A 21,514-nucleotide genomic window follows, 5' to 3' on the forward strand; every position below is an offset into this window, starting at 1 on the left:
GAAAACCACCTTAGAACTAACAGTGAAGTTTTGTCAGCAGATCCAGGAATCAAATTCTTATATGAAATTCAACCCTTTAGTCAACAGGTGCTGGGGCCAAATTAATTCCAGGCTCTATTTTAGTCATTTCCTCTCTGCTCTAAGAATTACTACGAGAATTTAACTTAAAGGAAACAAAAATGAACAAAAATGCAGAAAAGTAAATAATTTATTTATGCTTCTGATTTGATTGCATGTTACTTAGATAGTAAGCTTTTGGTGCATGGACCATCTTTTTGTTCTGTGTTTGTACTACACCTGACCCAATGGGACTCCTAAGTATTCAGTAATACAAATAATAAATTGGAGCAAGGATATCTTCCTTTGTACCTAAATTTGGTGGCACATTCTGGTCTCGTTGGTGTCCGCCTTCCAAATCAGTTTTTCTTCCTGTCAGCTCTTCATTACCATTTGGAGTAGCTTCTCTGCTTACATTCAAACTGCTCATTTCTTTGGAACAAGGAGCTAATGTTATGGGCTTCTTCAACTCTTGTGGTCTATTGGTTGAATCTTCGGATATGTTGGACTGGGAAGAAAATAAGTTAACTGAGCATTCTGACTCTTGGCTTGGAGAAACACACGTATCTCTCAAGATGACTCCAGGTGTTTTCTGTACAGCTTTATTATTGCCACTGCTACTGTTCAGCAATGCTAGAATCTCTGCCGGGGATGAAGACTCTACCATAGACATGATCTGTTCTGTAGGCTGCAATGGTGTGCTTGCTGATTTGCCAAATATTAATGCCTGAAAGCACGGTAGTTCTTCATCTTCACTAGAATCCTCCTCAGAGGACTGCAATTTCCAGGCCGGTCTTCTGGGTTCCCGAACAAAGTTTTGAGACCTAGACTTAGAACTACTGCTGCCACTGTCCAGTTCTCTTAATGAGGTATCCTGACCCTTTTTAACAAATACAGCAGAAATTTCTTTCCTATCTATTTCACAAATGCTTATGTTCTCTTTAATGTCACCAGCAGAGCACAATAAGCCATCAGGGGTCTCTGACAGCAATGGAAAACCACTAGTATCTTCAGTGGGTTGTTCCAGAGCCTCCTCTGAAATTAAGCACTCAGGCACACCTACACTGGCAATTTGGGATACTTGTTCTTTATCACTCTTTACTTGTTTGCACTCCCCTTCATAACCGTTCTTTTCAATTACTTTGCAGCTAAATTCAGCAGGGCTTTGTTGACAAACTACAGGAAATCTCAGGACTGGCTTAGGCTGTAAATTTAATACCGGCCCTTTGTTTTCAGCTTCTTCAGCTTTTACTCCTGGATTGCTTTCTGTTTCATTCATTGTGCTTAAATCAGTTATTTGGAAAATTTGCTCTTCTATATTACTCCGGTCACCTAGGCTTCCATTACTTTTGTTTAGGTTCTGACTTAATTGACTTTCTACCACCATTTCAGGTGAAATTCTCTTTTCCTTTGGTTGTCTTCGTTTTTGCAGTCTGCCCCTACTCTTGGCTGTGGCTGCTCTTGGTGGTGAGAATAACTGCACTTGATCTGGAAGTTGTGAAATAGTCTCGCCATCATCACCAACGTGTCCATATTCAGTGACCCTGGAAAAGTGAGTTCCTGGCCTATGCCCAGAAATACCTTTACCACAGTCAGATGTTTTAGGCTCTTCTCTCTCACAAACCTCATCCAGACCCACTGTTTTTTTAACATACGTAGGTTCATTTTTTAAGTCTCTATTGTTATGCCTATATTCTACACAGCTAGCACTTGATTTCCTTAGAGTTTCAGAAGCAGTGCTTTCTGTCACTGATTCCTTCACTGGACTAGGATGAAGGGTAAATGATAGTCTTTTTGAATGTCTGAACATATTTCGGAGGTACTGTGTATCTAGCTCACTGTCTTCAGTTTCTGTGTTCAACTCTGAAATGATTTTAGCTTCAGGTGACTTTGGGTTTCTGAACCTTTCCAAGTCATTTTCTGTGCAATGTCTATTGGTCTTGGGTGAACCCGCACACGACTCTTTCTTCTGGGGCTCAATTGTCGCACACTGATTATTCTCAGACAAATTCTGCACTGGCCAGGCAGCTTGATCCACATTTGTGGAATGAGGCTGCGGGAGTGACTGGCTGCCTTGATTTTCACAAACTTGAGAATCTGTATCAGGCATAACAGAACAAGCATTTAAATCCTCCACTGATATTTTGACATAGAAGAGGCCCTTTCCAGTTTGCATACCGTCAGAACAATTTTCAGGATTAGGGTGTGTTTTATCTGCTTGCAAGTCATTGCCCTTCAGATCAGTGTCTGACAGAGGTATGCTATAGTTCAGTACATCCTGCTGCTCATCAGGGTCTTTGCATTCAGGAACATGGACCAACACATTCCTCTGTAACCCAGAGGAGGAATCTTTGCTTTCACTGGCATGCTTTCTTGCTCTCTCATTTGGCTCACCTCTTCTCCTGGTTTCTTGTGTCATTTTTTCAGTCAGTAACTGAAGCCTCCTGCTGCGTCTGACTCTTTTTTCTGAATCAACTTCTCTTGGCTCTTCACTGCTTGGGTAACTATCAATCTGCATCTCAGTCTGATCAGGGCAACTTGAGTTTCTATGCACTACCAGCTGTAGAGAACACACAGGCCTACCCGAATGTCTGCTTCTTTTTGTTTGTGAGCTTCTCATTTTTTTAGTACTCTTTCGGTCACAGGTATTCTGTGCTGGCTCTCTATCAGTGCTGTTGCAAGTTACTTTCTCAGTATCATTTTTCAATATGGATTTCCCCTCTTGGAGGGGAAGTTCTGCTGGTATATTGTCCCCATTTTTCACACCCATGGGACTCCCATTAACAACAGTGGAACCTTTACCACCTTTTTTCCTTCCAGTATTTCTACCAACAAGGCACTGATTAACACCCTCAGAGTGCTTCTTTAGATCCTTTTCGTCTCTCTTCTTGATGAAGTCCACAGGTTGCAGATCAGAGGCAGTCTTTCTTTTCCGTTTTAATTTACTTGTTCCGGAATTACTTGAGGGTTTCACATCAGTAGTAACATCTTCCACTTTTGGACTCCGTGGCATCTCTCTCGTGTGGACTAGGGAGTTTGACTTCCTCTCTCTTTTATAAGTTTTCCCAAATATTTTATCTTCAATATTATGCACAATTGATTTTGACAAACTCCTATCATTTTCACATCCCATCACAACTTCCGTGCAGTTTACCATCAGGTCAGTCTTCTCTGAAATACAGGACTCTCTATCTGATAAATATGAATCGTCATCTTCTGTGTCAGCTGCCCCAGCAGGAGCATCCTGGGAGGAACTAGAAGACAGCATCTCATTGCTTTTAGAAAACCACTCGTTGACCTTTTGAATGCTTCTCTTCAGTCTTTTCCCAGAAACTTGACTCAAAGGATTGCTGTGAAGAGTCTTAGGTTGCAACAGGCTTTCCAAAGCAGGTTCCCTTTCATGCAGGGCGTTACTCTCAGGTTGACATGTTTCTACAGCTTCAGTATGCTGGACACCAATACCTGTCTTCTTGCTTTTATCTAATTGGTTTTCTGAGCTGTGTGCTAAACCAGACTCTTTGTTTTTACTACTGAATGGAGTTTCCTCAGCATCCATTTCTTCTGCACTGTGGAATAAACTTGTGTCCTCATTCAGTAAAGAGCTGGTGTTGGCTGTTCTGTCACACTGCTCTGCCTGTGAGTTTGAAGCAGAAATGCCCTGGCTCTCCTTTAAATGACCCTCAGCCACATTCACTTGAGCAGCCTCTAAATCTTCGATGCCGTTCCAAGTGCCTTTGCTGTCTTCCTCTGAGACACCACATTCACCTGAAAATACATAAAAGACTTACAAGATGTTAAGCACCTCAGGGTTTGTATACACAGGAATAATGAAGTGCTTAACTGCTAATATTTTGTTTGCAAATATGCAGAATTTTATTCATAAAAACTAGTTATAGCTTAAAAAAACCTACCTACATGCACACTCAGATACAACTATCAGACTCACTTGATATCTTTTGTGTAATTATTCCAGACCTAACTCATCTCTCATTTTTCCCAGGATACTTAATTTCAGAGTTTTTGTTACCTCCTCTACACTGTCCTATTCCCTGATCTTCAAAGGCTAATTAACACCAACTCATTCTTCATTTTTCTGCATTTTGAGGTGGGCACGTTATTCCATTTAAACTACAATGAGTCTTTCAATTGCCAATCCTTCAAAACATTTTTAGAAATATTATGACAACCAGTATGAGTAGGTTACAAAAGCAGACTTTGTTTGAATACCTGGAACTAACAGAAAGTTCACCAGCAAAAGAAAGACAGAACTGCTCGTTAGTAGTTTGATTATACAGGCATGAAAGAGCCTCACTAACCCCTGCAGCTCCTGAAATTTCTCTGGATTGAATTAAGTTCAAGGTCTCTGTCCTTATCTTCAAGGTGCTATTTGGCCTGAGCACAGGACACCTAAAACATGACCAGAATCCTCATCCTGGGGCTTTAGTCGACTACTCTGCTGCCCTGGTAAAATGGAACTTTTCCCATAAGGGTAATGCTCATCTGTGCAAGAGTCAGAGGCTTCTCTGAGACTGTGGAATGAACTCCCACAGGAACTAAGGACCATCACAAACCTCACCACTTTGCACTCCAAGTGCAAGACACACTTTTTCAACTTGTCTTCTTTAATTTAAAAACAAAAACAAAACCCTACCAATAGAGTTCGCTGCACACACTATTCTCCATATGTGGAGAGGATGGGAGAAACACTGAACCACATGTGACATATGTTCACAGTGATGCTTAATGCACTACTGGAAGGTACTCAGATACTACTGTGATGAGGGTGATATAGGAACCCATGCAGAGAAGAATTTGTTTTGCACTTTAAACAAGTTCATTTTTCTGTTTCCATGCACACAGACAGTTAAATATCTGCTAATAAGTCTGATACAGACAACCAAATGCCTAACATTTTTGTGTGTCTAATCTGTAAACAGCTAGCCTCATAACTACACACACTCTACTGAATTCATTTTTGTTAATGACTTTGACTACAGTACTGAGAGTGCACATTACCTAAACATGGAAATGAAAGTTTTAATTGATAGGAAGCCAAAATTAATACTTTAAGTACATATGGAGAGGAAGGAAGTTTGAAATATCTGGCACAAAAATATCACACATACCTAAGATATCTGACAAGAGTATTTCTCCTGCATTTGACTTGATAGGCCATATGTTGTATGGACTTTCACTTTCCTTCTCAGCATACTTTAGTTCTTCCTCACACTCTCCTTTTTGAGGTGGTGTCTGAAATAATTCTTTGTCTCCCATTCTGTTTGGAAGGATTGTGAAAAAGAAAATCCATGTAGTCACAAGTGCAATAATGCTTTGACATAATCAGAAAATACTATTTTATACCCAATAGCAAACAAAGATTAATTTACCAGATAATAATAATTATTATTATTTCTGCTCCTCTGAAGACATCGTATTGCAGGATTCATTCTCATTCAACCCAGCTCCTCCCCTCAGAGTGTGGGTAACTGTTTCTGAAGTCTTTTCCCTCTTGCACCTGATTTTTCACTCTCTCATATAGATAGAGAGAGAGAGAGAGAATGAACTGTTGTGGTTATGATGGTGCTGTATCAAATCCTTTGGGATATACAGTACCTGATGTTTGCACCATGGAAAAGAATGATCTGAACCTTCATAAATGAATCATCAGAATAGAAACCTAGAACATGAGGACTGTGTACGAAGGGAAGCTTGCCATTGTGAATTGAAAAGAATTGAAAAAAGATGTAAGATAGAAACATGTGAAATCTCAGAGTTGCAGTGGAATGGCAGGGGACATTTCACGATGATGGATGGGTATGCCATGTACTACGCAGGCTCTGTGAAAGTGAGAGAAAAAGTGGTTACATTTATCTTATCCAAGGAGACATCCAAGCATGTATTTGGACATAATCTAGTCAGCAACAGAATAATCAGAATTTGCCTTTGAGATAAGCCAGTTAACATTGATCATATAGGTTTATGTTCCTACGACAGCAGCTGATGACAATGCAGCTGATGAGTTATATGATCGGTTTGAAAAGATACCCATTGAAACACCAAGTAAAGACATCATCCTGGTAACTGGAAACCTGAATGAGAAAGTTGGAGCTATAAGCCCTCAAAGAAGTAATGGGAAACAATGATCTGGGTTTACAAAATGAGAGAGGAAGGTGTTTCGTTGAATTCTGCTGTTTAATCATCTAGTCATTACAATTATCATCTTCACCCAGCATCCTAGACGTTTATAGACATGGAGGTCACCTGACAGTGTGACAAAGATCCAAATCACCTATGTAATGATACAGGGACATTGGAGATCAAGCATCCAATGGGCGAAGATTTTCTTGAGTGCAGATTGTGAGTCAGACCATCAACTGTTTGCCTCAAACATAAAATTAAAACTTAAGATAACATGTTTGGCAGGTCTACTACATCTGGACCTGTCCAAAATCAATGAAAACTACATGACTTCTGTAAAGAATGCATCTAAGTCATTGTCACAGGTGAAAGAGGAGAACAACCTGAATAAACTCTGGGATAAAATGAAAAACTAGCATGCTCAAAGCCTCCAAACAACACTTTCTGAAAAGCCAGCATCAGATGGCACTACAGTTAATGGAGAAGTTGTTTGAGCTGGCAAAAACACAATGCAGAGTGAAAGAGAGGTGTGGAGACTGAAGAATGCAAGAGAAAATACAAGGACCTGAGCAGATGGATTCAAAGGCAGACTAGACGAGACTGACAGATGCTGCGACTGAAGGACAGGAGTTATAGCACTCGATAATTGCCCTGTTCTTTTCGTTCTCCTTGAAACATCCGGCATTGGTCACTGTCGGAAGACAGGACACTGGGCTAGATGAACCATTGGTCTGACCCAGTACGGTCATTCTTATGTTCTTATGACAAGAATAAAAACACAATAGGGCAAAATGCAAGGAACTTGAGAATTATAAAGGCAGTAATACTAAAAAAGCTATTTTCCCAGTGGTCAGTCTCCTTACTAAAAAGTTTTCCCCACGACCACCCATAATAAAAAGATTACGATGACAGAGTTCTTACTGAAGATGATAATATCAAATGCAAGGGGAGCAATTACTGTACCAATCTATATGCTTCATCAGAACCACTAACTATACATGACAGCAGAGAAGAGAATACAGAGCTGAAGCCATAAATCCTGAGGGGAAGTGGGGTGTTATATTATGAAAATTAAGCCTAGGAAAGCACCATGGGTGGATAACATACCAGCAGAATTGCTAAATGCGAATGGTGTCCACAATATTGACCTCATGTGGAAAATCTGCAATGATGTATGGATGACTAAAAACTGGCTGGACAACAACTGGACAAAGGGAATCTTTCTGCCCTTGCTAAAGAACAGGGATATAACCGAATGCAGTAACTATTGTACCATCTCCCTGATATCGCACATGAGCAAAGTGCAGCTCTACATAATTCAGGATACCATGAAGTACAATAGGAGCAGAACTACCACTACAACTATGTGATTTCAGAGAGGAATGAGACACAGGGGATCAAATTTGCAAATATCCATATCACTGAAAAACCCAAGGAGTATAAACACCCATTGATCACGTGACGCCATCTGACATAACCATCATTGGAGGATATACACGGGGACTCCAAAGCATCTAATTAAACTCATTGCAAGTCTCTTCTGTCAACAACAGGCCATGGCGTGAAAAGCAGAGATTGGTTTTCCATTGAGCAGAGTGTGAGACCACGGTGCATTTTTCCCTCGAGTCTTTTCCACGTGTTCACAAAATTTATTAAAATTCAAGCTCTGGAAAGTTTTGAAAAAGTGGAAGGAGCTGAGGTTCCATTGGTGGACACTTCTTAACTGATCTCAGATATGCTGATGATATAACACTTTTTGCTGCAACCACGGACACAATGCAATGAATAAGGAAGCCTGTAAAAACATGTAATCAGGAATATGGACTATTCCTGAATGTGGCAAAAATGAAATGCATGTATGTTGCCATGATCAACAACATGATACAAGTGGACATTACGATTAATGGTCAAGCTGTAGAGGCAATAGATGAATTTAATTATCTGGGATCATATACATACCAACCAAGGAGGCTACTCTGAAGAAGTTGGAAGACTAGGAATGGCTTCCCTTTTGAAAGTGTGGAAAAAACAATGGAATCTGGAAATGTATGAAGGTTCAGCTGGTGAAAAGTGTAATATTTTCCATAGTAACTTATGGATGTGAATCCTGGGACACTAATGTTAGCTGTCAAGGGAGTGCAGAATGTGGGTAGAAACTGGATTTAACTGTAAACATGTCTTCAGACACGTTTTGTGAATGTTTACCACAGCATTGTCGTCATCTATTTGGAAAGTCCATCAAAGGTGCCTAGTGCCGCTAAATGCTATAGGTTCCTCTTGACAGCACTGCAGCACATCTGAGTCTCTAAGACCCAACAAGGAGTAGTTAAATGAGATAAACTAGAAAATACCAACCACATTCCAAGTATTGTTCTCTTTTACTTACCCACCACCACCTGCTTTTTTAAAAAGATCGTCAGAAGAATCAGATCCTGAAAAAAAACCCAAATCAGCTGTTAGAACTCCGGCTGAAAAGACCCAAAAAGCAAACCAGGATGTGTCATTGTTTCAATGTGCTGTATTCACAGAAGCACTTATACCCTGGTCTTTTTCAGTTAAGTTCTTTCAGCTTGTACTGTGTGAACTCCATCTTGATCATGCCAGCAATTTATGCTGGGTGTAATTTCTCTGTGCAGATACATTGTTGCCCCCAGCACAAAACAATGTATAAAAAGCTTTAGTACAGAGCCAGTTAGTGAAAGAAAAGTTCTGATTTGAGTTTCTAATTTTTTACCCAATACAGAAGGCACTGGCTAGTGTCTAAAGCATGAGACTGGAAGTCGGGAGCTCTGGCTATATTCTAATCCCAGCTCAGGCTTCTGTGGCTCAGTTTATCTCCTTTTTATAAGTGGAGAATTCTGCACTCCCAAGGAAGGTGCAAGTCTAAATTAATTAGGAACACAGGAACTGTCAGATGGAATCAGACCTGAAGTCCACCTACTCCAGTATCTTGTTTCTGACAGCGGACAGCGCCAGCTGCTTTAGAGGAAGGTGTCAAAACCCCACAGTAGGCAGATGTGGGATAGTCTGCCCCGAACATTAGGTCTCATCCTGATCTCTAGCAGTTAGAGATTGGGCTAAGCCTTGAAGCATAAGGTTTAATTACCATCATTATTTTTAACAAGTCTGGATATTCTTGATATACATATAACTATCCAATCCTTTTTTAATCTTGTTAAGTTCTTGGCCTCACAGACTGCCTGTGGCAGTGAGTTTCAGATTTTAATTACACATTGTTTGAAAAAGTATTTAATCAGTTTTGAATTTCCCACCCAATACAATTAAAATGTCCCCTTGTTCTCGTGTATGAAACAGAGAGAACTGCTTGTAAAACACTTTGCTATTCACAGGCAGAAGGTGCTATACAAGCATTATTATGCTTCTCATTAGTACATTTACACACAGGGGTTCTTACCAAATTCGATGTACACTGCTTTACCAGATGCACATTTCTGCCTTTTGTTTCTGAGGGAACTCCTCCTGACCATGTTGTCTGCAGCCTGGGCACCAGCATTAGCTTCCTGCCAATAAAAGAGTACAGAGGAAGTGGTTACTTCAAAAAACAAAAGTAAGCCTGTCAGGTTGAATTATATAATCTGTAGGACCGTCAGATATCTTATGGAGCATAAGGTAGAATGTTTATATCTGGAGACTCGGTACAGAACTTTAACATGTGCAGTTCATGAGAGTGGCTTTGACCTGACTTATTTGAGAGGTATTCTGCAATTAATAAACATTCTTCTGTTGTAAAAGCAGAAATGTAATTTTTAGTCATTTAACATTTCAAAGCATTTGTTACAGTTCTGCCACATTTAGCATAGGATTATATTCAATATTTGGCAGATCAGACAAGTGTCCTAATGGGTCCTGAGAACGAGCTTAGGCTCAAAAAAAAAAAAAAATTACCACCCATTTGGGAAATCTCTTTTTGATTATAAATAGCCAAGAATATTTTCTTCAAATTCACCACTTTACTACCAAAAAATTAAACAGTGGCCAGTGTTTAGGTAGACTGTAAACTAAACAACCTTTTTTTTTAAAGCTCTGCTTTAAAAATCAATTCTTTCCCGAACATCACCAGTTGCACAGGAGTAGAAAAACCATCCAACAGAAGCTCATGCTACTGTCAGCTCTCACAGAAGATACACTGAAGCAAGTGGAAAGGCAACATTTGAAAAGTTTTTATTTTTCAAGGTTATTACGGGCTATTACAATGTCAAGTAATTTTCTTTTCTAGTTTTTTTTTTTTTTAAAGTCTGCAATGGCCTTTTAATAGTTATTCAATTAGGATTCACCATTATACATTAGTAGAAAAAACCTCATAGCAGTAATTTCAGCAACAATTAATATATATTACAACCTTGCATAATAAAAAGTAATGAAGCCCTTTTATTCAAGCAACATCTTTAAGGAGAGTTATTTCAGTCAAATAGTAATTTAAAAAACAACACAACATAAGGATTTTGGCTCATTTAAATTAATTCAGAGTTGCATTCCTAAATCACTAGCCATCAGATGATAGTCCAGATTAAAAATAAATATAAGAGAAAAATTACCAATGTTGGATTTTCTTGTTCTTGAATTCTTTTTTGTCTGTTTCTGTAGCCTTTACTTTGGATAATGGAATCTTCCTTCCACAGGAGCTCAGTAGAACTGGTTTCTACAGGTTTTTTAGAAAAATCCTGACTGTTTAAAACTGAGAAACGATAGAAGAAAAATATTAGGAAACAAACTTTCTTTCACCATAACCGTTAAATAACCATGAACTGGACACTAATACATCACGTGCAACAGTAACAGAAGTCCTGTACAGACGTTCCCCGGGTTGCACAAACGCGACTTACGGAAATCCAGAGTTACGGAAAAAGTTCCGTAAACACCTTTTTTTTTGGCGCGTAATTGTCGAAGGTACGTTCCCAACTTACGCAAAACTCGACTTACGCAAGGCCTTCCAGAATAGAACGCCTTGCTTAAGTCGGGGAGCTTCTGTATGTACAATTGTATCTTGTACATAATGCTCCAAGCCCCAGAAAATAAAGTTATTGATTTTAAGACTAGCAATGAACAAATTACTAGCATTAATTTTACACTACAAAACTATCCCTAACCTAGATTCATGAGAAATTCCTTACAAACTAATTTACTGAAGCCCCAATCTTAAAAACAGATCGCCCAAGCAAATCGGTATGACCACATGGATCAGCTTGCAGGATCAGGGTCTAAAAGTAGTAATTTTAAAGTGATGCAAAACAATTAAAAAACCTGAGAACTGTCCAACTCCATATATCAAAACACCTTCCCATAAAAAAGCCCTATCCCAAAATATGAACAAAAATATGTATCTAAAAGTCTACAAGTTCCAGTGTGCTAGAAAGGATCGTTTCATATCAGAACAACATGATTGAGAGTGTACATTTAAATGTAATTAGTGCAGTGATTCACAGTTCAGTCTCATTAGGCTAAAAATTCATTATATCACAGTTTAGTTAAAAAAATAAATAGAAGAAAGCAAAGACACAGTAAGAGGAGTTGGGGGCAGCGGAAAGAGAGGAAGCAGGATAAGACTTTTGACATGGTTACAGAATTAAAATTAGCTAACACAAGTTCAAACATATCTCAGATGAACACTGAAAATATGGTCAGATACCGTAGTCATTCCACACACAGAACAGTCCTCCAAGTCCTGGGGTGGGATTTTCAGAAATGCCGGGGTGACTTTCTTTACAATTTATGGCCCTAAATAACTAAGCACTTCTGAAAAACCCACCCCATGGAGTTTTACACAGTGACTGTGGCACTGGACATATAATTTTGACACAAATGCCCAAAAGTTTACCATGAGTGCAGACCCTTGGAGACAAGCAATACCTACACTTGATTCCAGTGTCAAGTTCAAAAGCATGGATAGTTTCCAGTAGTCCTTCAATTAGCTGCTTAAATCTTGGATTTTCCTGAAGACTTCTGAAACAAAAACAACAGATGTGTGTCAGAGAGGAAGGCATGGGTAAGTTACCAGTAGTTCCCTGGGAATCTGAGCTAAGTAAGGAGGGGGATGCAACTGGGTATGTAGAAAATGAGGCAGTGCTAAGAACTGTTTCCAAGGAGCAAAGACTCGATTCCCAAAGATGCCATAGCCGGTATTACTGTAATTAAAGCATTACTCACTTCAGAATAAACCAAGAGGTGGTACACATTATCCTTACAATTTTATACTTAATTATTCTAATGTAGCTTTAGCATAGAAACTGCCTGTGATGGTTAAACAATGGTGAAATCTGAGATATTTTACAGCACAAACATTTCCTAAGAGTAGATTCTGAACCATACAGCTGTTTTGGAGATGGTCACAGAAAACGCTAAGAGACAATTCTTCCTATTTTTCTACTCTTTCAATTTTTTGTTCCTTATTAGTGAAGGCATTTGCACAAAACAGGATCTTCTGTTTTAGAGTTCCATCTGCTCTCTCTCTATCCAACGCCATGGTCCCCAGAGTACACATTACCTTTTGGTAACCTCAGTCTTACACAGTGGACACTGAGCTGGGCCTTTTTTCTTTTTGCTGAGAAGTTTAAACATACAGAATCTATTAAAAGAAAGAGGAAAAATCATGCTGGTAATATGTTTTAACAGAAGAAATTGGTTTTTCTAAAAAGCGGTATCCATTTTGATAGGTTTCACTTTGCTAGGATAACCTCATATCTGTACAGATCTGTCATTATCAAGCTGAGTACCTACATTATTACTACAGGAGTTTAAACCAAATTGAGCATATTGCTTCTGAAATGGTCTCCGAAGCTGCAGCTAGTTCTCAGCTGGAATGGATTTTCTTCTCTTGAAATAGCTAATCATTAATTTATTAAGTAGTCTACTCCATTAGCATTGCTGGGAGAGAGTATGCTCAGAGAGCACTATGTGCTGAAGAAGTTTGGAGGCCCACCTGCAGAATATATGGTCACATTTTGTTGAGACTGGCTCTTTTATCAACTCCAAACTGAAAGAGGAAAAAAATATTCACAGTTATACATTTGAAAAGACAATACAACAAAAATAAATAAAGGCAAAAACTTCATTAAACTAGAAAACAATACATAATCTTTGCCAAGAAAAGCAGAATATTCAACAAAAAGAACGAGGAGTACGTGTGGCACCTTAGAGACTAACAAATGTATTTGAGCATAAGCTTTCGTGGGCTAAAACTCACTTCATCGGATGCATGCAGTGGAAAATATAAATACACACACACACACGAAATGAAAAAATGCCATACTAACTATAACGAGAGTAATCATTTAAGGTGGGCTATTATATTCAACATAATTTTTGTTTGGGCACCAGGCAAGGTGGCTGACTTTTCCAGTTGTGCAGCCTATTGCACAGTATTAGTTTTTCTAAAGCAATTTCTTTCTTCCTTCCTCTCTACCTAAAAGGTATGCTCTTTCTGGAGATGCCAGTTCAGTATGGCAAGGGACAAGCTGTTTTGCAGCTACAAAAGATGTCCTCTTCCACTCTGTCCCCTTGTGGAAACACTGGGAATAAAAGCCTTCCCTATACCAATTTTATTCTACTCAGGTTGTTATGTGACCCTCATCACTGCAATATGATCATTTTCCAGAAGTGCATTAAGTGATATGATTAGTATCTGTCATGTGTGATTCTCTTTTTCTGTTTTTCTCCCAAAAAGAAACTGTGTGTGGGGAGTGGTTTACTCTATTTTTAAAATTTATTTATTTATATCAATTTAATATATGTACATTTTCCTGTGTGTTTACATTAGCAAAAGCAAGGTCAAAGATGTGAACCTTGCATTTAGAGCAGAAGGGGGAGATGGCTGTGGTAGTTCTTAATCCCTGTGAGAGTCTGTTCCAGTCTTGGATAGACCCCCCCCCCCCCGTGAAAGTTCTGTCTCCTGCACAAATGACCTTTATCTTTGCTGTGGATAGTTCCATTGATCCAGAGAAGCAGCACTTTCATCTGCAGACCTCATCCTAGAGTTTTAGGGATCTTTTAAATAGCCTGGACTCAAACCATTTAGTGTCTTGAAGATAAGGACTGAGTCCTTGAATTGACATAGTAGTATATAGTGAGGCCCTGAAGAAAGCAGAAGACAAGTTTGATGTATTTGCAGTAGCTCATGTTGCTGGGGAGATGGGTTGCCACATTCCATACTGGTTGTAGTTTCCAGAGGGCCAACAGCTTCATTCCCAATTAGCCAGCATTTCTCTAGCCCAGTGGCCCCCAACGTGGTGCCCGCAGGCACCATGGCGCCCACCGGGGCATTTATGTACGTCCGCCTAGTGCCCAGCAGGGGAGAGAAGCTGCAGCCCGGCACCTGACGGGGACAGAGAACTCAGGCTGCGAGCACGGTGTTCTCTGTTCCCAGCAGGCACAGGGCCTGCCTAGTGCCCAGCAGGGGAGACAAGCTGCTTCCCTGCGCCTGCTGGGGACAGAGAACTCCGGGGCTGCAGGCTGTGGGCGCCGGTGTTCTTGGTCCCTGGCAAGTGCGGGGCCGTGGTGTAAGCCAGCGAGAAGCCGCAGCCCTGCGTCTGCTGGGGACAAAGAACTCCGGGGCTGCAGGCGCCAGTGTTCTCTGCCCTTGCAGCTTCTCTCCGGCTTCTCTCTGGATTCCTATATTATGTTATATTAAATATGATGTTTTTCGTATTATTTAATGTACAAATATGATGTTTTTCGTATTATTTAATGTACGAATACAAAATAAGCCTTGAAAAATTGTTGGCGCCCGCCACACTCTTCTGAAAACATGAATGTCCTAGTGGTCACAAAAAGGTTGGGGACTACTGCTCTAGCCTGTTGAGATGGGACCCAATCTCCTAGAACATGTGACTTGCAGATGCTACTTAGAAGCACTCCTAAACTGTGCACTGAATAGTACAGTCGTGCAACTTTAATTAAGAGAAACTGCACCATGCTGGAAACTCCTCAAAAAGTTCACTATGATTATGATAGTTCTCATGTCTTGGCTAGATTAACTCAAAGCTTTGAAGCAGACAGACAATTCCTGCTTGGATACAACCCTACTGCTTTTTGAGATACAGCACAGAGAGCAGAAATCAATGTTATTGGGAAGCAAGTTCTAGCTAGGGTACCACATGCTCATCTAATACCACAGAACTGGAATAATTACATTCCAGCACAGTAATTATAACCCAAACCAGGCAGACATCCTGCAAACAAACTCAGAACACAGGAAAATTTCATCACAAAATAAATTAAAAAAAAACAAAAAAAACATTCTTGTAGTTTGTCTTACAAACACTGACTAACAGGCTAAGAGAGACATTTCCTCCTCTGCCACATCTTTGACTAAAATGGCTCACTGCACCATGTTCAGCATCTTATTTTTCAGGATGACGTTTCATAATGAACATTCACACACCCATCTTTGGATTGGTGAAGGTTCATAAAGACAGGACCTGCTCAATCAGTGAATGATATTACTAAGCTGCCCCCCCCATCCAAAAATCCAATACACACTATGTTTTAATAGGAAGTAAGGACTTCAAAGATCTCCTATCACCAACCCACCTTTTCCCTCCCCCACTCCCACACACAAGCAACTATTGCTAGAGGGAAGATATGAAATGAGTTTCTAAGCGGGACAGAGGGAAAAGAGTAAGAACAAAAGAAAACCAGAAAGGGATTAGAACAACTATTCCACTGGGGATAGTCCTTTGCCACACTGTGATTTTTAGTAGAACAGTTAAATTCCATTTCCTCTACCTTTCAAAACTAAGTTGTGGCACACCAGGTGGAACCCTACATTTCTTGTGAGCATGGGCAGACAAGGTCAAAACAGTTAAATCTGCTCTAGCCTCAGTACAAAAATAAAACGAATACATGCAGTAGGGAATTACAGTAGCAAAATCCACCTGGTACAGAAAGAAACATTCAGTAAATAACTTGGCTTGAGTCATTTTAACTCTTTCAACTGTTCTTAAAACATGTTAGACAGGAATGGCTTCAAAATATTAACTCACTTTTGACCCTGAATCCTTTGTTGTTGTGGCTTTGAGATACGCTCCTAATGGATTTACTTGAACAGTTTCCATGCTTTAGCCATCTTAAAGATAGCAAGTACAACCTACCTTCAACATGTGGAAAAATTCCCCTTTATTTAGATAAAATGTCATACATCTAGGCAAGCATGCTGTTAACAGGCCGAGTCATGCTGCGAAACCCTTAGGGGTTTCACAGTTGTTGTATCCACATCAGGAGGACAGATCATTCAGAATCCCAGAATCTCAGAAATTAGCAGCATGTAAGAACAGGCTAAGTATTTTCTGTTCACTGCTACCATTCTTCTTCAACAGCTGCCACAGAAATGGATTTCAGCTCAATGAACCTCAGTGAATAAAGTAGAGAAGAAAAACATGCTATATAAACTTTGCCAAGTACCACAATGACTCCAATTAAAAGGCTACCTCAAAATGACTGTTACTTGCAAAGCAAATAAAGCAGTTTCTGCTGCAAAATAGTCTAAATAATAATTGCTAATATCAAAATCTACAGCAATAGTAGCCAAAAAAGCAGCATCAGCATTAACTCTCATTCCTGCATCCTTAATTTTTACGAGTCACCTAACTTTTAAAATTGATAATTTGCTAGAGTAATAAAGAAAGATTACACTTTTATTACTTAGATTCTCATGAAAATGCAAAATAAATGGACCCAACCTCCACAGTATCCACAGCTTTTTGCTCACTTTATAATTACTACCACGAAAGGTTAGTAAGTGTTGTAAAATCCCAGAAGTATTTTTTAATATTGCCATCTACTGCTTCTTTGGCTTAGTGGTTCTTAAGTTAGACTATGCATTTTTCCATGGTTTATTATTTAGCAAATATGCTGTTAGCTTTAAGAATCAAATCCATGTTGCCTCTCAGAGTTCTCCCATCAATGAGAGGTGAAAGTTCCACTGGGCAAAACTCTCCCCTCACACAAGATATTCTACTGTCCCTTAGGGAGCTCCACACACATATGGGGAACAGAACATGGTAGAAAATGTGCACCAGGGAAACCTGAAAACAAAATCTTGACAACTGTGTTGGATTATATTTTCTCTCTGAGCAATTATGACCTTATAATTTTAGCTGCTCTCAAATGGTTCACTATTTATTGTCATTATAACAAATCATGCAGTGATTCAGAGATTTACCAAAGAAGCACCAGCATTATTACACCCTAAATGCTCCGGAAGAGGTAGTACAGCGACATTTGACTAGTCATAAAGAATATAGTCTCCTACACTGTGGCTTTACAATGAAAGAGATCACACCATAACATGTCCACTGCAGTTAGGCCAAGTCATTTTCTAGTCACTGGGGCAAAAGCTAGATGTTAAGCTGGTTTAAAACTCAACTCAGACCTTTCATCCCTGAATTATTTGCTATTAAATGCACACTCTACCACATATGTGGTTCTTAGAAATTTTAAGAGTCTGTCCTAAATTCATCAAGAGTTCTGAATTCCCTAGCTTTAACTCTGACCCTTAACATTTTAACATCCTGTTTGTTTTGAAGGACTATGTACCTTGTGTAGAGACAAACAGGCAGGATCCAGGCTCTCTCACAAGCTGCACTTGGATCCAGCCAGTTCCAGTCCCCCCCCACTACTGAATAGTTAAGGGAAGTTCATGCTTCCTTGTTAATAAAGGCAGGATTTGTTAGAACACGTTTGTTACATGTATCCAGGTGCTGTTAACTCTTCATGCTTAGATCTGAGCAGATGCAAGTATTTTCTCAATAAACTCTCCGAGATACAGAAAGCTTGGACCTCACAAAACCCAAATATTCATTTTCCAAACGGCCCCAGCTGTGGCTGTGCATAGAGTAAGTACAGATGAGCAAACTGCGGCTCGCAGGACCGTCCTGCCCGGCCCTTGAGCTCCAGCCGGGGAGGCTAGCCCCTGGCCCCTCCTCTGCTGTCTTGCCTCCCTCGCAGCCTCAGCTCGCCATGCTGCCAGCACCCTGCTGCGAGCTCCTGCCGGGCAGCGTGACTGTGAGAGCTGTTGGCCTGCCCTGCTGCTCTAGATTGCACGGCAGCGTGGCTGGTTCCAGCCAGGTGGCGTAGCAGCCAGTCCTGGTGCTCTGAGTGGCACGGTAAGGGGGTGGGGAGCAGGGGGTTGGCTAAGGGGCAGAGGGTCCCAGGTGGCAGTCAGGGGACAGGGAGCAGTTGGATAGGCGTGGGAGTCCCGGGGGGGCCTGTCAGGGGGCGGGGGTGTGGAGAGAGGTAAGGGCAGTCAGGGGACTGGGGGTGGTGGTGGTGGGGTTAGATAGGGGGTAGGGTCCCAGGGGTGGGGTGGTTAGGGGCAGAGGATCCTAGGAGGGGACAGTCAGGAGACAAGGAGCAGGGGGGGTTGGATGGGTTTGGGGTTTTGAGGAGGGCAGTCAGGGGGGCAGGAAGTGGGAGGGGGCAGATAGGGGACAGGGACCAGGCTGTTTGGGGAAGCACAGCCTTCCTTACCCGGCCCTCCATACAGTTTCGGAACCCCGCTGTGGCCCTCAAGCCAAAAAGTTTGCCCACCCCGGTGCAGTATGAAGTCCAGATTCTTCCCCTGACATACCATATTGGGCACTCCAAGTTCTTCTGCATAGCCAAAAGCACACTTTGCACATCTCCAATGGCAGCCACAGACGACTCCATTCCTCAATTCCAAACACAATCTACAAAAAAGAAATGTATTCTGGCACATAGTATCTCATTCACATTTGCCTGCAATGTGAACATTACTACATTAATATGTACTATGTTGCATGTATTAGGCTCCTCAGAGAATTTGATGGATCCTTGCTCTAAAGAGTTTACAATCGAGAATACTGACTTGACATTACATAGGAAGGTGACCACAAACTAGAGGAATAGAGTAGAGTGGGGAAAGTAACAGAAATAAGATCAAATGGCGACTCAGCGAACTCATGTACACTTCTTGATGAAGAACTTTTTTTTCCCAAGCTTTCATTTAAAATATGAATTAGTTTATTTCTTTGAGGCTTTGGGGCAGATGTGAGTCTTTAGGAGGGACCTGAATGCAGTGAGGGTGATGCCTTAGCGAATAGGCTTCAGCAGAGTTTTCTAGATACAGAAGGCAGCATAGAAAACAGCAGAGATTTATGTGAGAAGTCAAAAGCTGGCATCACCGGTGGACAGAACAGATGAGGACATGAAAGTAGATTATATTAAAGATATAGGGAGGAACTGAATCTCATAGTCTTGAAGGCCAGAATTTGACCTTAATATGCAGAGGGTTGGTGAACAAGTGCAGGGCTTTCAAGGTTGTGAGGGAAATGCTGTTATAGCAGCTAACAAGGAAATTATTTTGTCAACTGAATTTTGGACAGAAGAGAAATGGATGAGGTGCACGTCAAGAATCATAGACTTTAAGGTCAGAAGGGACCATTATGATCATCTAGTCTGACCTCCTGCACAATGTAGGCCACAGAATCTCACCCACCCACTCCTGTATCAAACTTGTGTCTGAGCCACTGAAGTCCTCAAATCATGGTTTAAAGACTTCAAGGTGCAGAGAACCTTCCAGCAAGCGACCCGTGCCCCATGCTGCAGAGGAAGGCGAAAACTCCCCAGGGCTTCTGCCAATCTGCCCTGGAGGAAAATTCCTTCCCAACCCCAAATGTGGCGATCAGCTAAACCCTGAGCATGTGGGCAAGACTCACCAGCCAGAGGAAGCTGTAATAGTCAAAGCAGGAAATGGTTAGGGTATACAAGTATCTTAGGCTATGCCATGCTGCTGTAAGGTGTGCAGTGTAGCTCTCTCCTGCCGACAAAATAAAACCAGCCCCAACAAGGGGCGGTAGCTTTGTGGGCGGAAAAGCGTCTCTCACTGACAAAACGCTGTCCACACCAACGCTTTTCATCAGTAAACCTTTTGTCAGTCAGGGGTGTGGGTTTTTTTCATACCCTTGACTGACAAAAGTTTTACCGAGGAAAGTGCAGTGTAGACGTAGCCCTAGTTGTGAGGAGGTCCAATCCTGAGCTCCACTGACTCATGCTTCCAGGATCGGGGCCTTGCACGTGAACAGTTTCCAGAGCTAATGAAAAGCTAAATAGATTTACATAAAACATTTAATATTTCTTACATTAACTTGCAGAAAACATGAGAAATTATCTGATAACGGTAGTCCCTTTAGCCCCTGGCATAAAATCTTTAGAAATGATTCTCTATATGTACGTAACTGCTCTGCTGCTCAAATGAAATGCAAGAAAGCACAAAATGGATCTTCACCTCTGTATGCCTGTTATCCCTCCGTCTCTTACAATGTGTAAACACTATACCTAGCATAATAGGGCCCTCATCTCAAGTGTGGCTTCTGGGCACCACCCTACTACTTAATTTGGTTTTTTTTTTTAAATTAAATACCTACATAGTGAAATACTTTAGAGAGGCCACTGCAAAGATTCTAATGGGACAAAAACATAATTATTACTACTTTTATTGCTGTTTGCTGATGATTCCAGTATATGTCTGTAGCTGAGCAAGTGGCAATGCACATCATACGTCTGCAGAATGAGAAATCTTGTACCCTCTTGGCTGACATAGTAGACTTAGAATCTGGAAAACCTATTAGATCACACAAGGAATAAAACCAGCTTTTGGAGTTGTGGGTATCAGGGCACGAGTACACAAATCAAAACTGATTGAACTCAGTTTAGATCTTACAAGTATGGGCTATTCAAATGATGTGCAGTTGGAGACCAGAAACAAAACATGATATAGTCACAGTGAGCACTCAGCAGCAAAAGCAGGTGGCACTTACATAGATTTTGAACCAAAAGGATGCTCTGTGCCACCTTATTCAAGGATGGCAGTTTCCAGGTATGAGACTTTTCACTTGAAAGGGATTATTGCATAGACTCAGTTCTGAAGCTCAGACAGGTGGGGGCAGCAATGTCTTAAATTTACACTGAAGCAAAGACAAAAGTAAACACAGAAATAACCAAGGGAGAATCAGCCACACTGAAACCGAGAGAGCAACAAGAGGCAGACAGCCTAGTACTGTCCTCACAAACAGAACAGGTGAAAGGAGGGATAGACAGGCAAGCAAACTGCAGAGCCCAAGGGCAATCACAGCAGCCCCTCATTTAAAGAGAATGAGTGTTGACACCCCAGAACCACAACAGTGGGGGCCCTCCTCAGCCAAACCAAGAGACTGTAATGGTTCCGCCAACCAGAGCTCTCTCCTGCTCCTACTCACTGCACCCCACTCCCCGTGCCCTGTCACACCATGCCCCTTACCCCCAAACCTTGTCAGTTTAGGGCTTATCCCTCCAGATCCTGCCCCAC

The 21,514-nt window shown here is 40.9% G+C and overlaps 1 protein-coding gene across 3 annotated transcripts in view; it reads right to left on the reverse strand.

The window, feature by feature from the left end:
• The window catches only part of BRCA1 (BRCA1 DNA repair associated), a 46,330-nt gene that overhangs the window by 23,853 nt on the left and 963 nt on the right, over window positions 1-21,514 (reverse strand). Inside the window, exons 2-12 of one of the 3 annotated variants that reach the window (XM_039516364.1) lie at window positions 20,988-21,134; window positions 20,661-20,791; window positions 18,779-18,878; window positions 13,133-13,186; window positions 12,698-12,778; window positions 12,068-12,156; window positions 10,752-10,891; window positions 9,611-9,716; window positions 8,582-8,627; window positions 5,184-5,332; window positions 370-3,822 (exon numbers count right to left, since the gene is read on the reverse strand). In XM_039516364.1, coding sequence (XP_039372298.1) covers window positions 370-3,822; window positions 5,184-5,332; window positions 8,582-8,627; window positions 9,611-9,716; window positions 10,752-10,891; window positions 12,068-12,156; window positions 12,698-12,778; window positions 13,133-13,186; window positions 18,779-18,858 — 4,198 coding nt within the window. In that variant the 5' untranslated portion in view covers window positions 18,859-18,878; window positions 20,661-20,791; window positions 20,988-21,134. The remainder of the gene's footprint in view (window positions 1-369; window positions 3,823-5,183; window positions 5,333-8,581; window positions 8,628-9,610; window positions 9,717-10,751; window positions 10,892-12,067; window positions 12,157-12,697; window positions 12,779-13,132; window positions 13,187-18,778; window positions 18,879-20,660; window positions 20,792-20,987; window positions 21,135-21,514) is intronic. The other 2 variants (XM_039516363.1, XM_039516362.1) reach the window with 2 other exon arrangements.

The sequence above is a fragment of the Mauremys reevesii genome, linkage group 27 (assembly GCF_016161935.1).
Source record: "Mauremys reevesii isolate NIE-2019 linkage group 27, ASM1616193v1, whole genome shotgun sequence".
In the NCBI taxonomy this organism is placed as follows: Eukaryota; Metazoa; Chordata; order Testudines; family Geoemydidae; genus Mauremys; species Mauremys reevesii.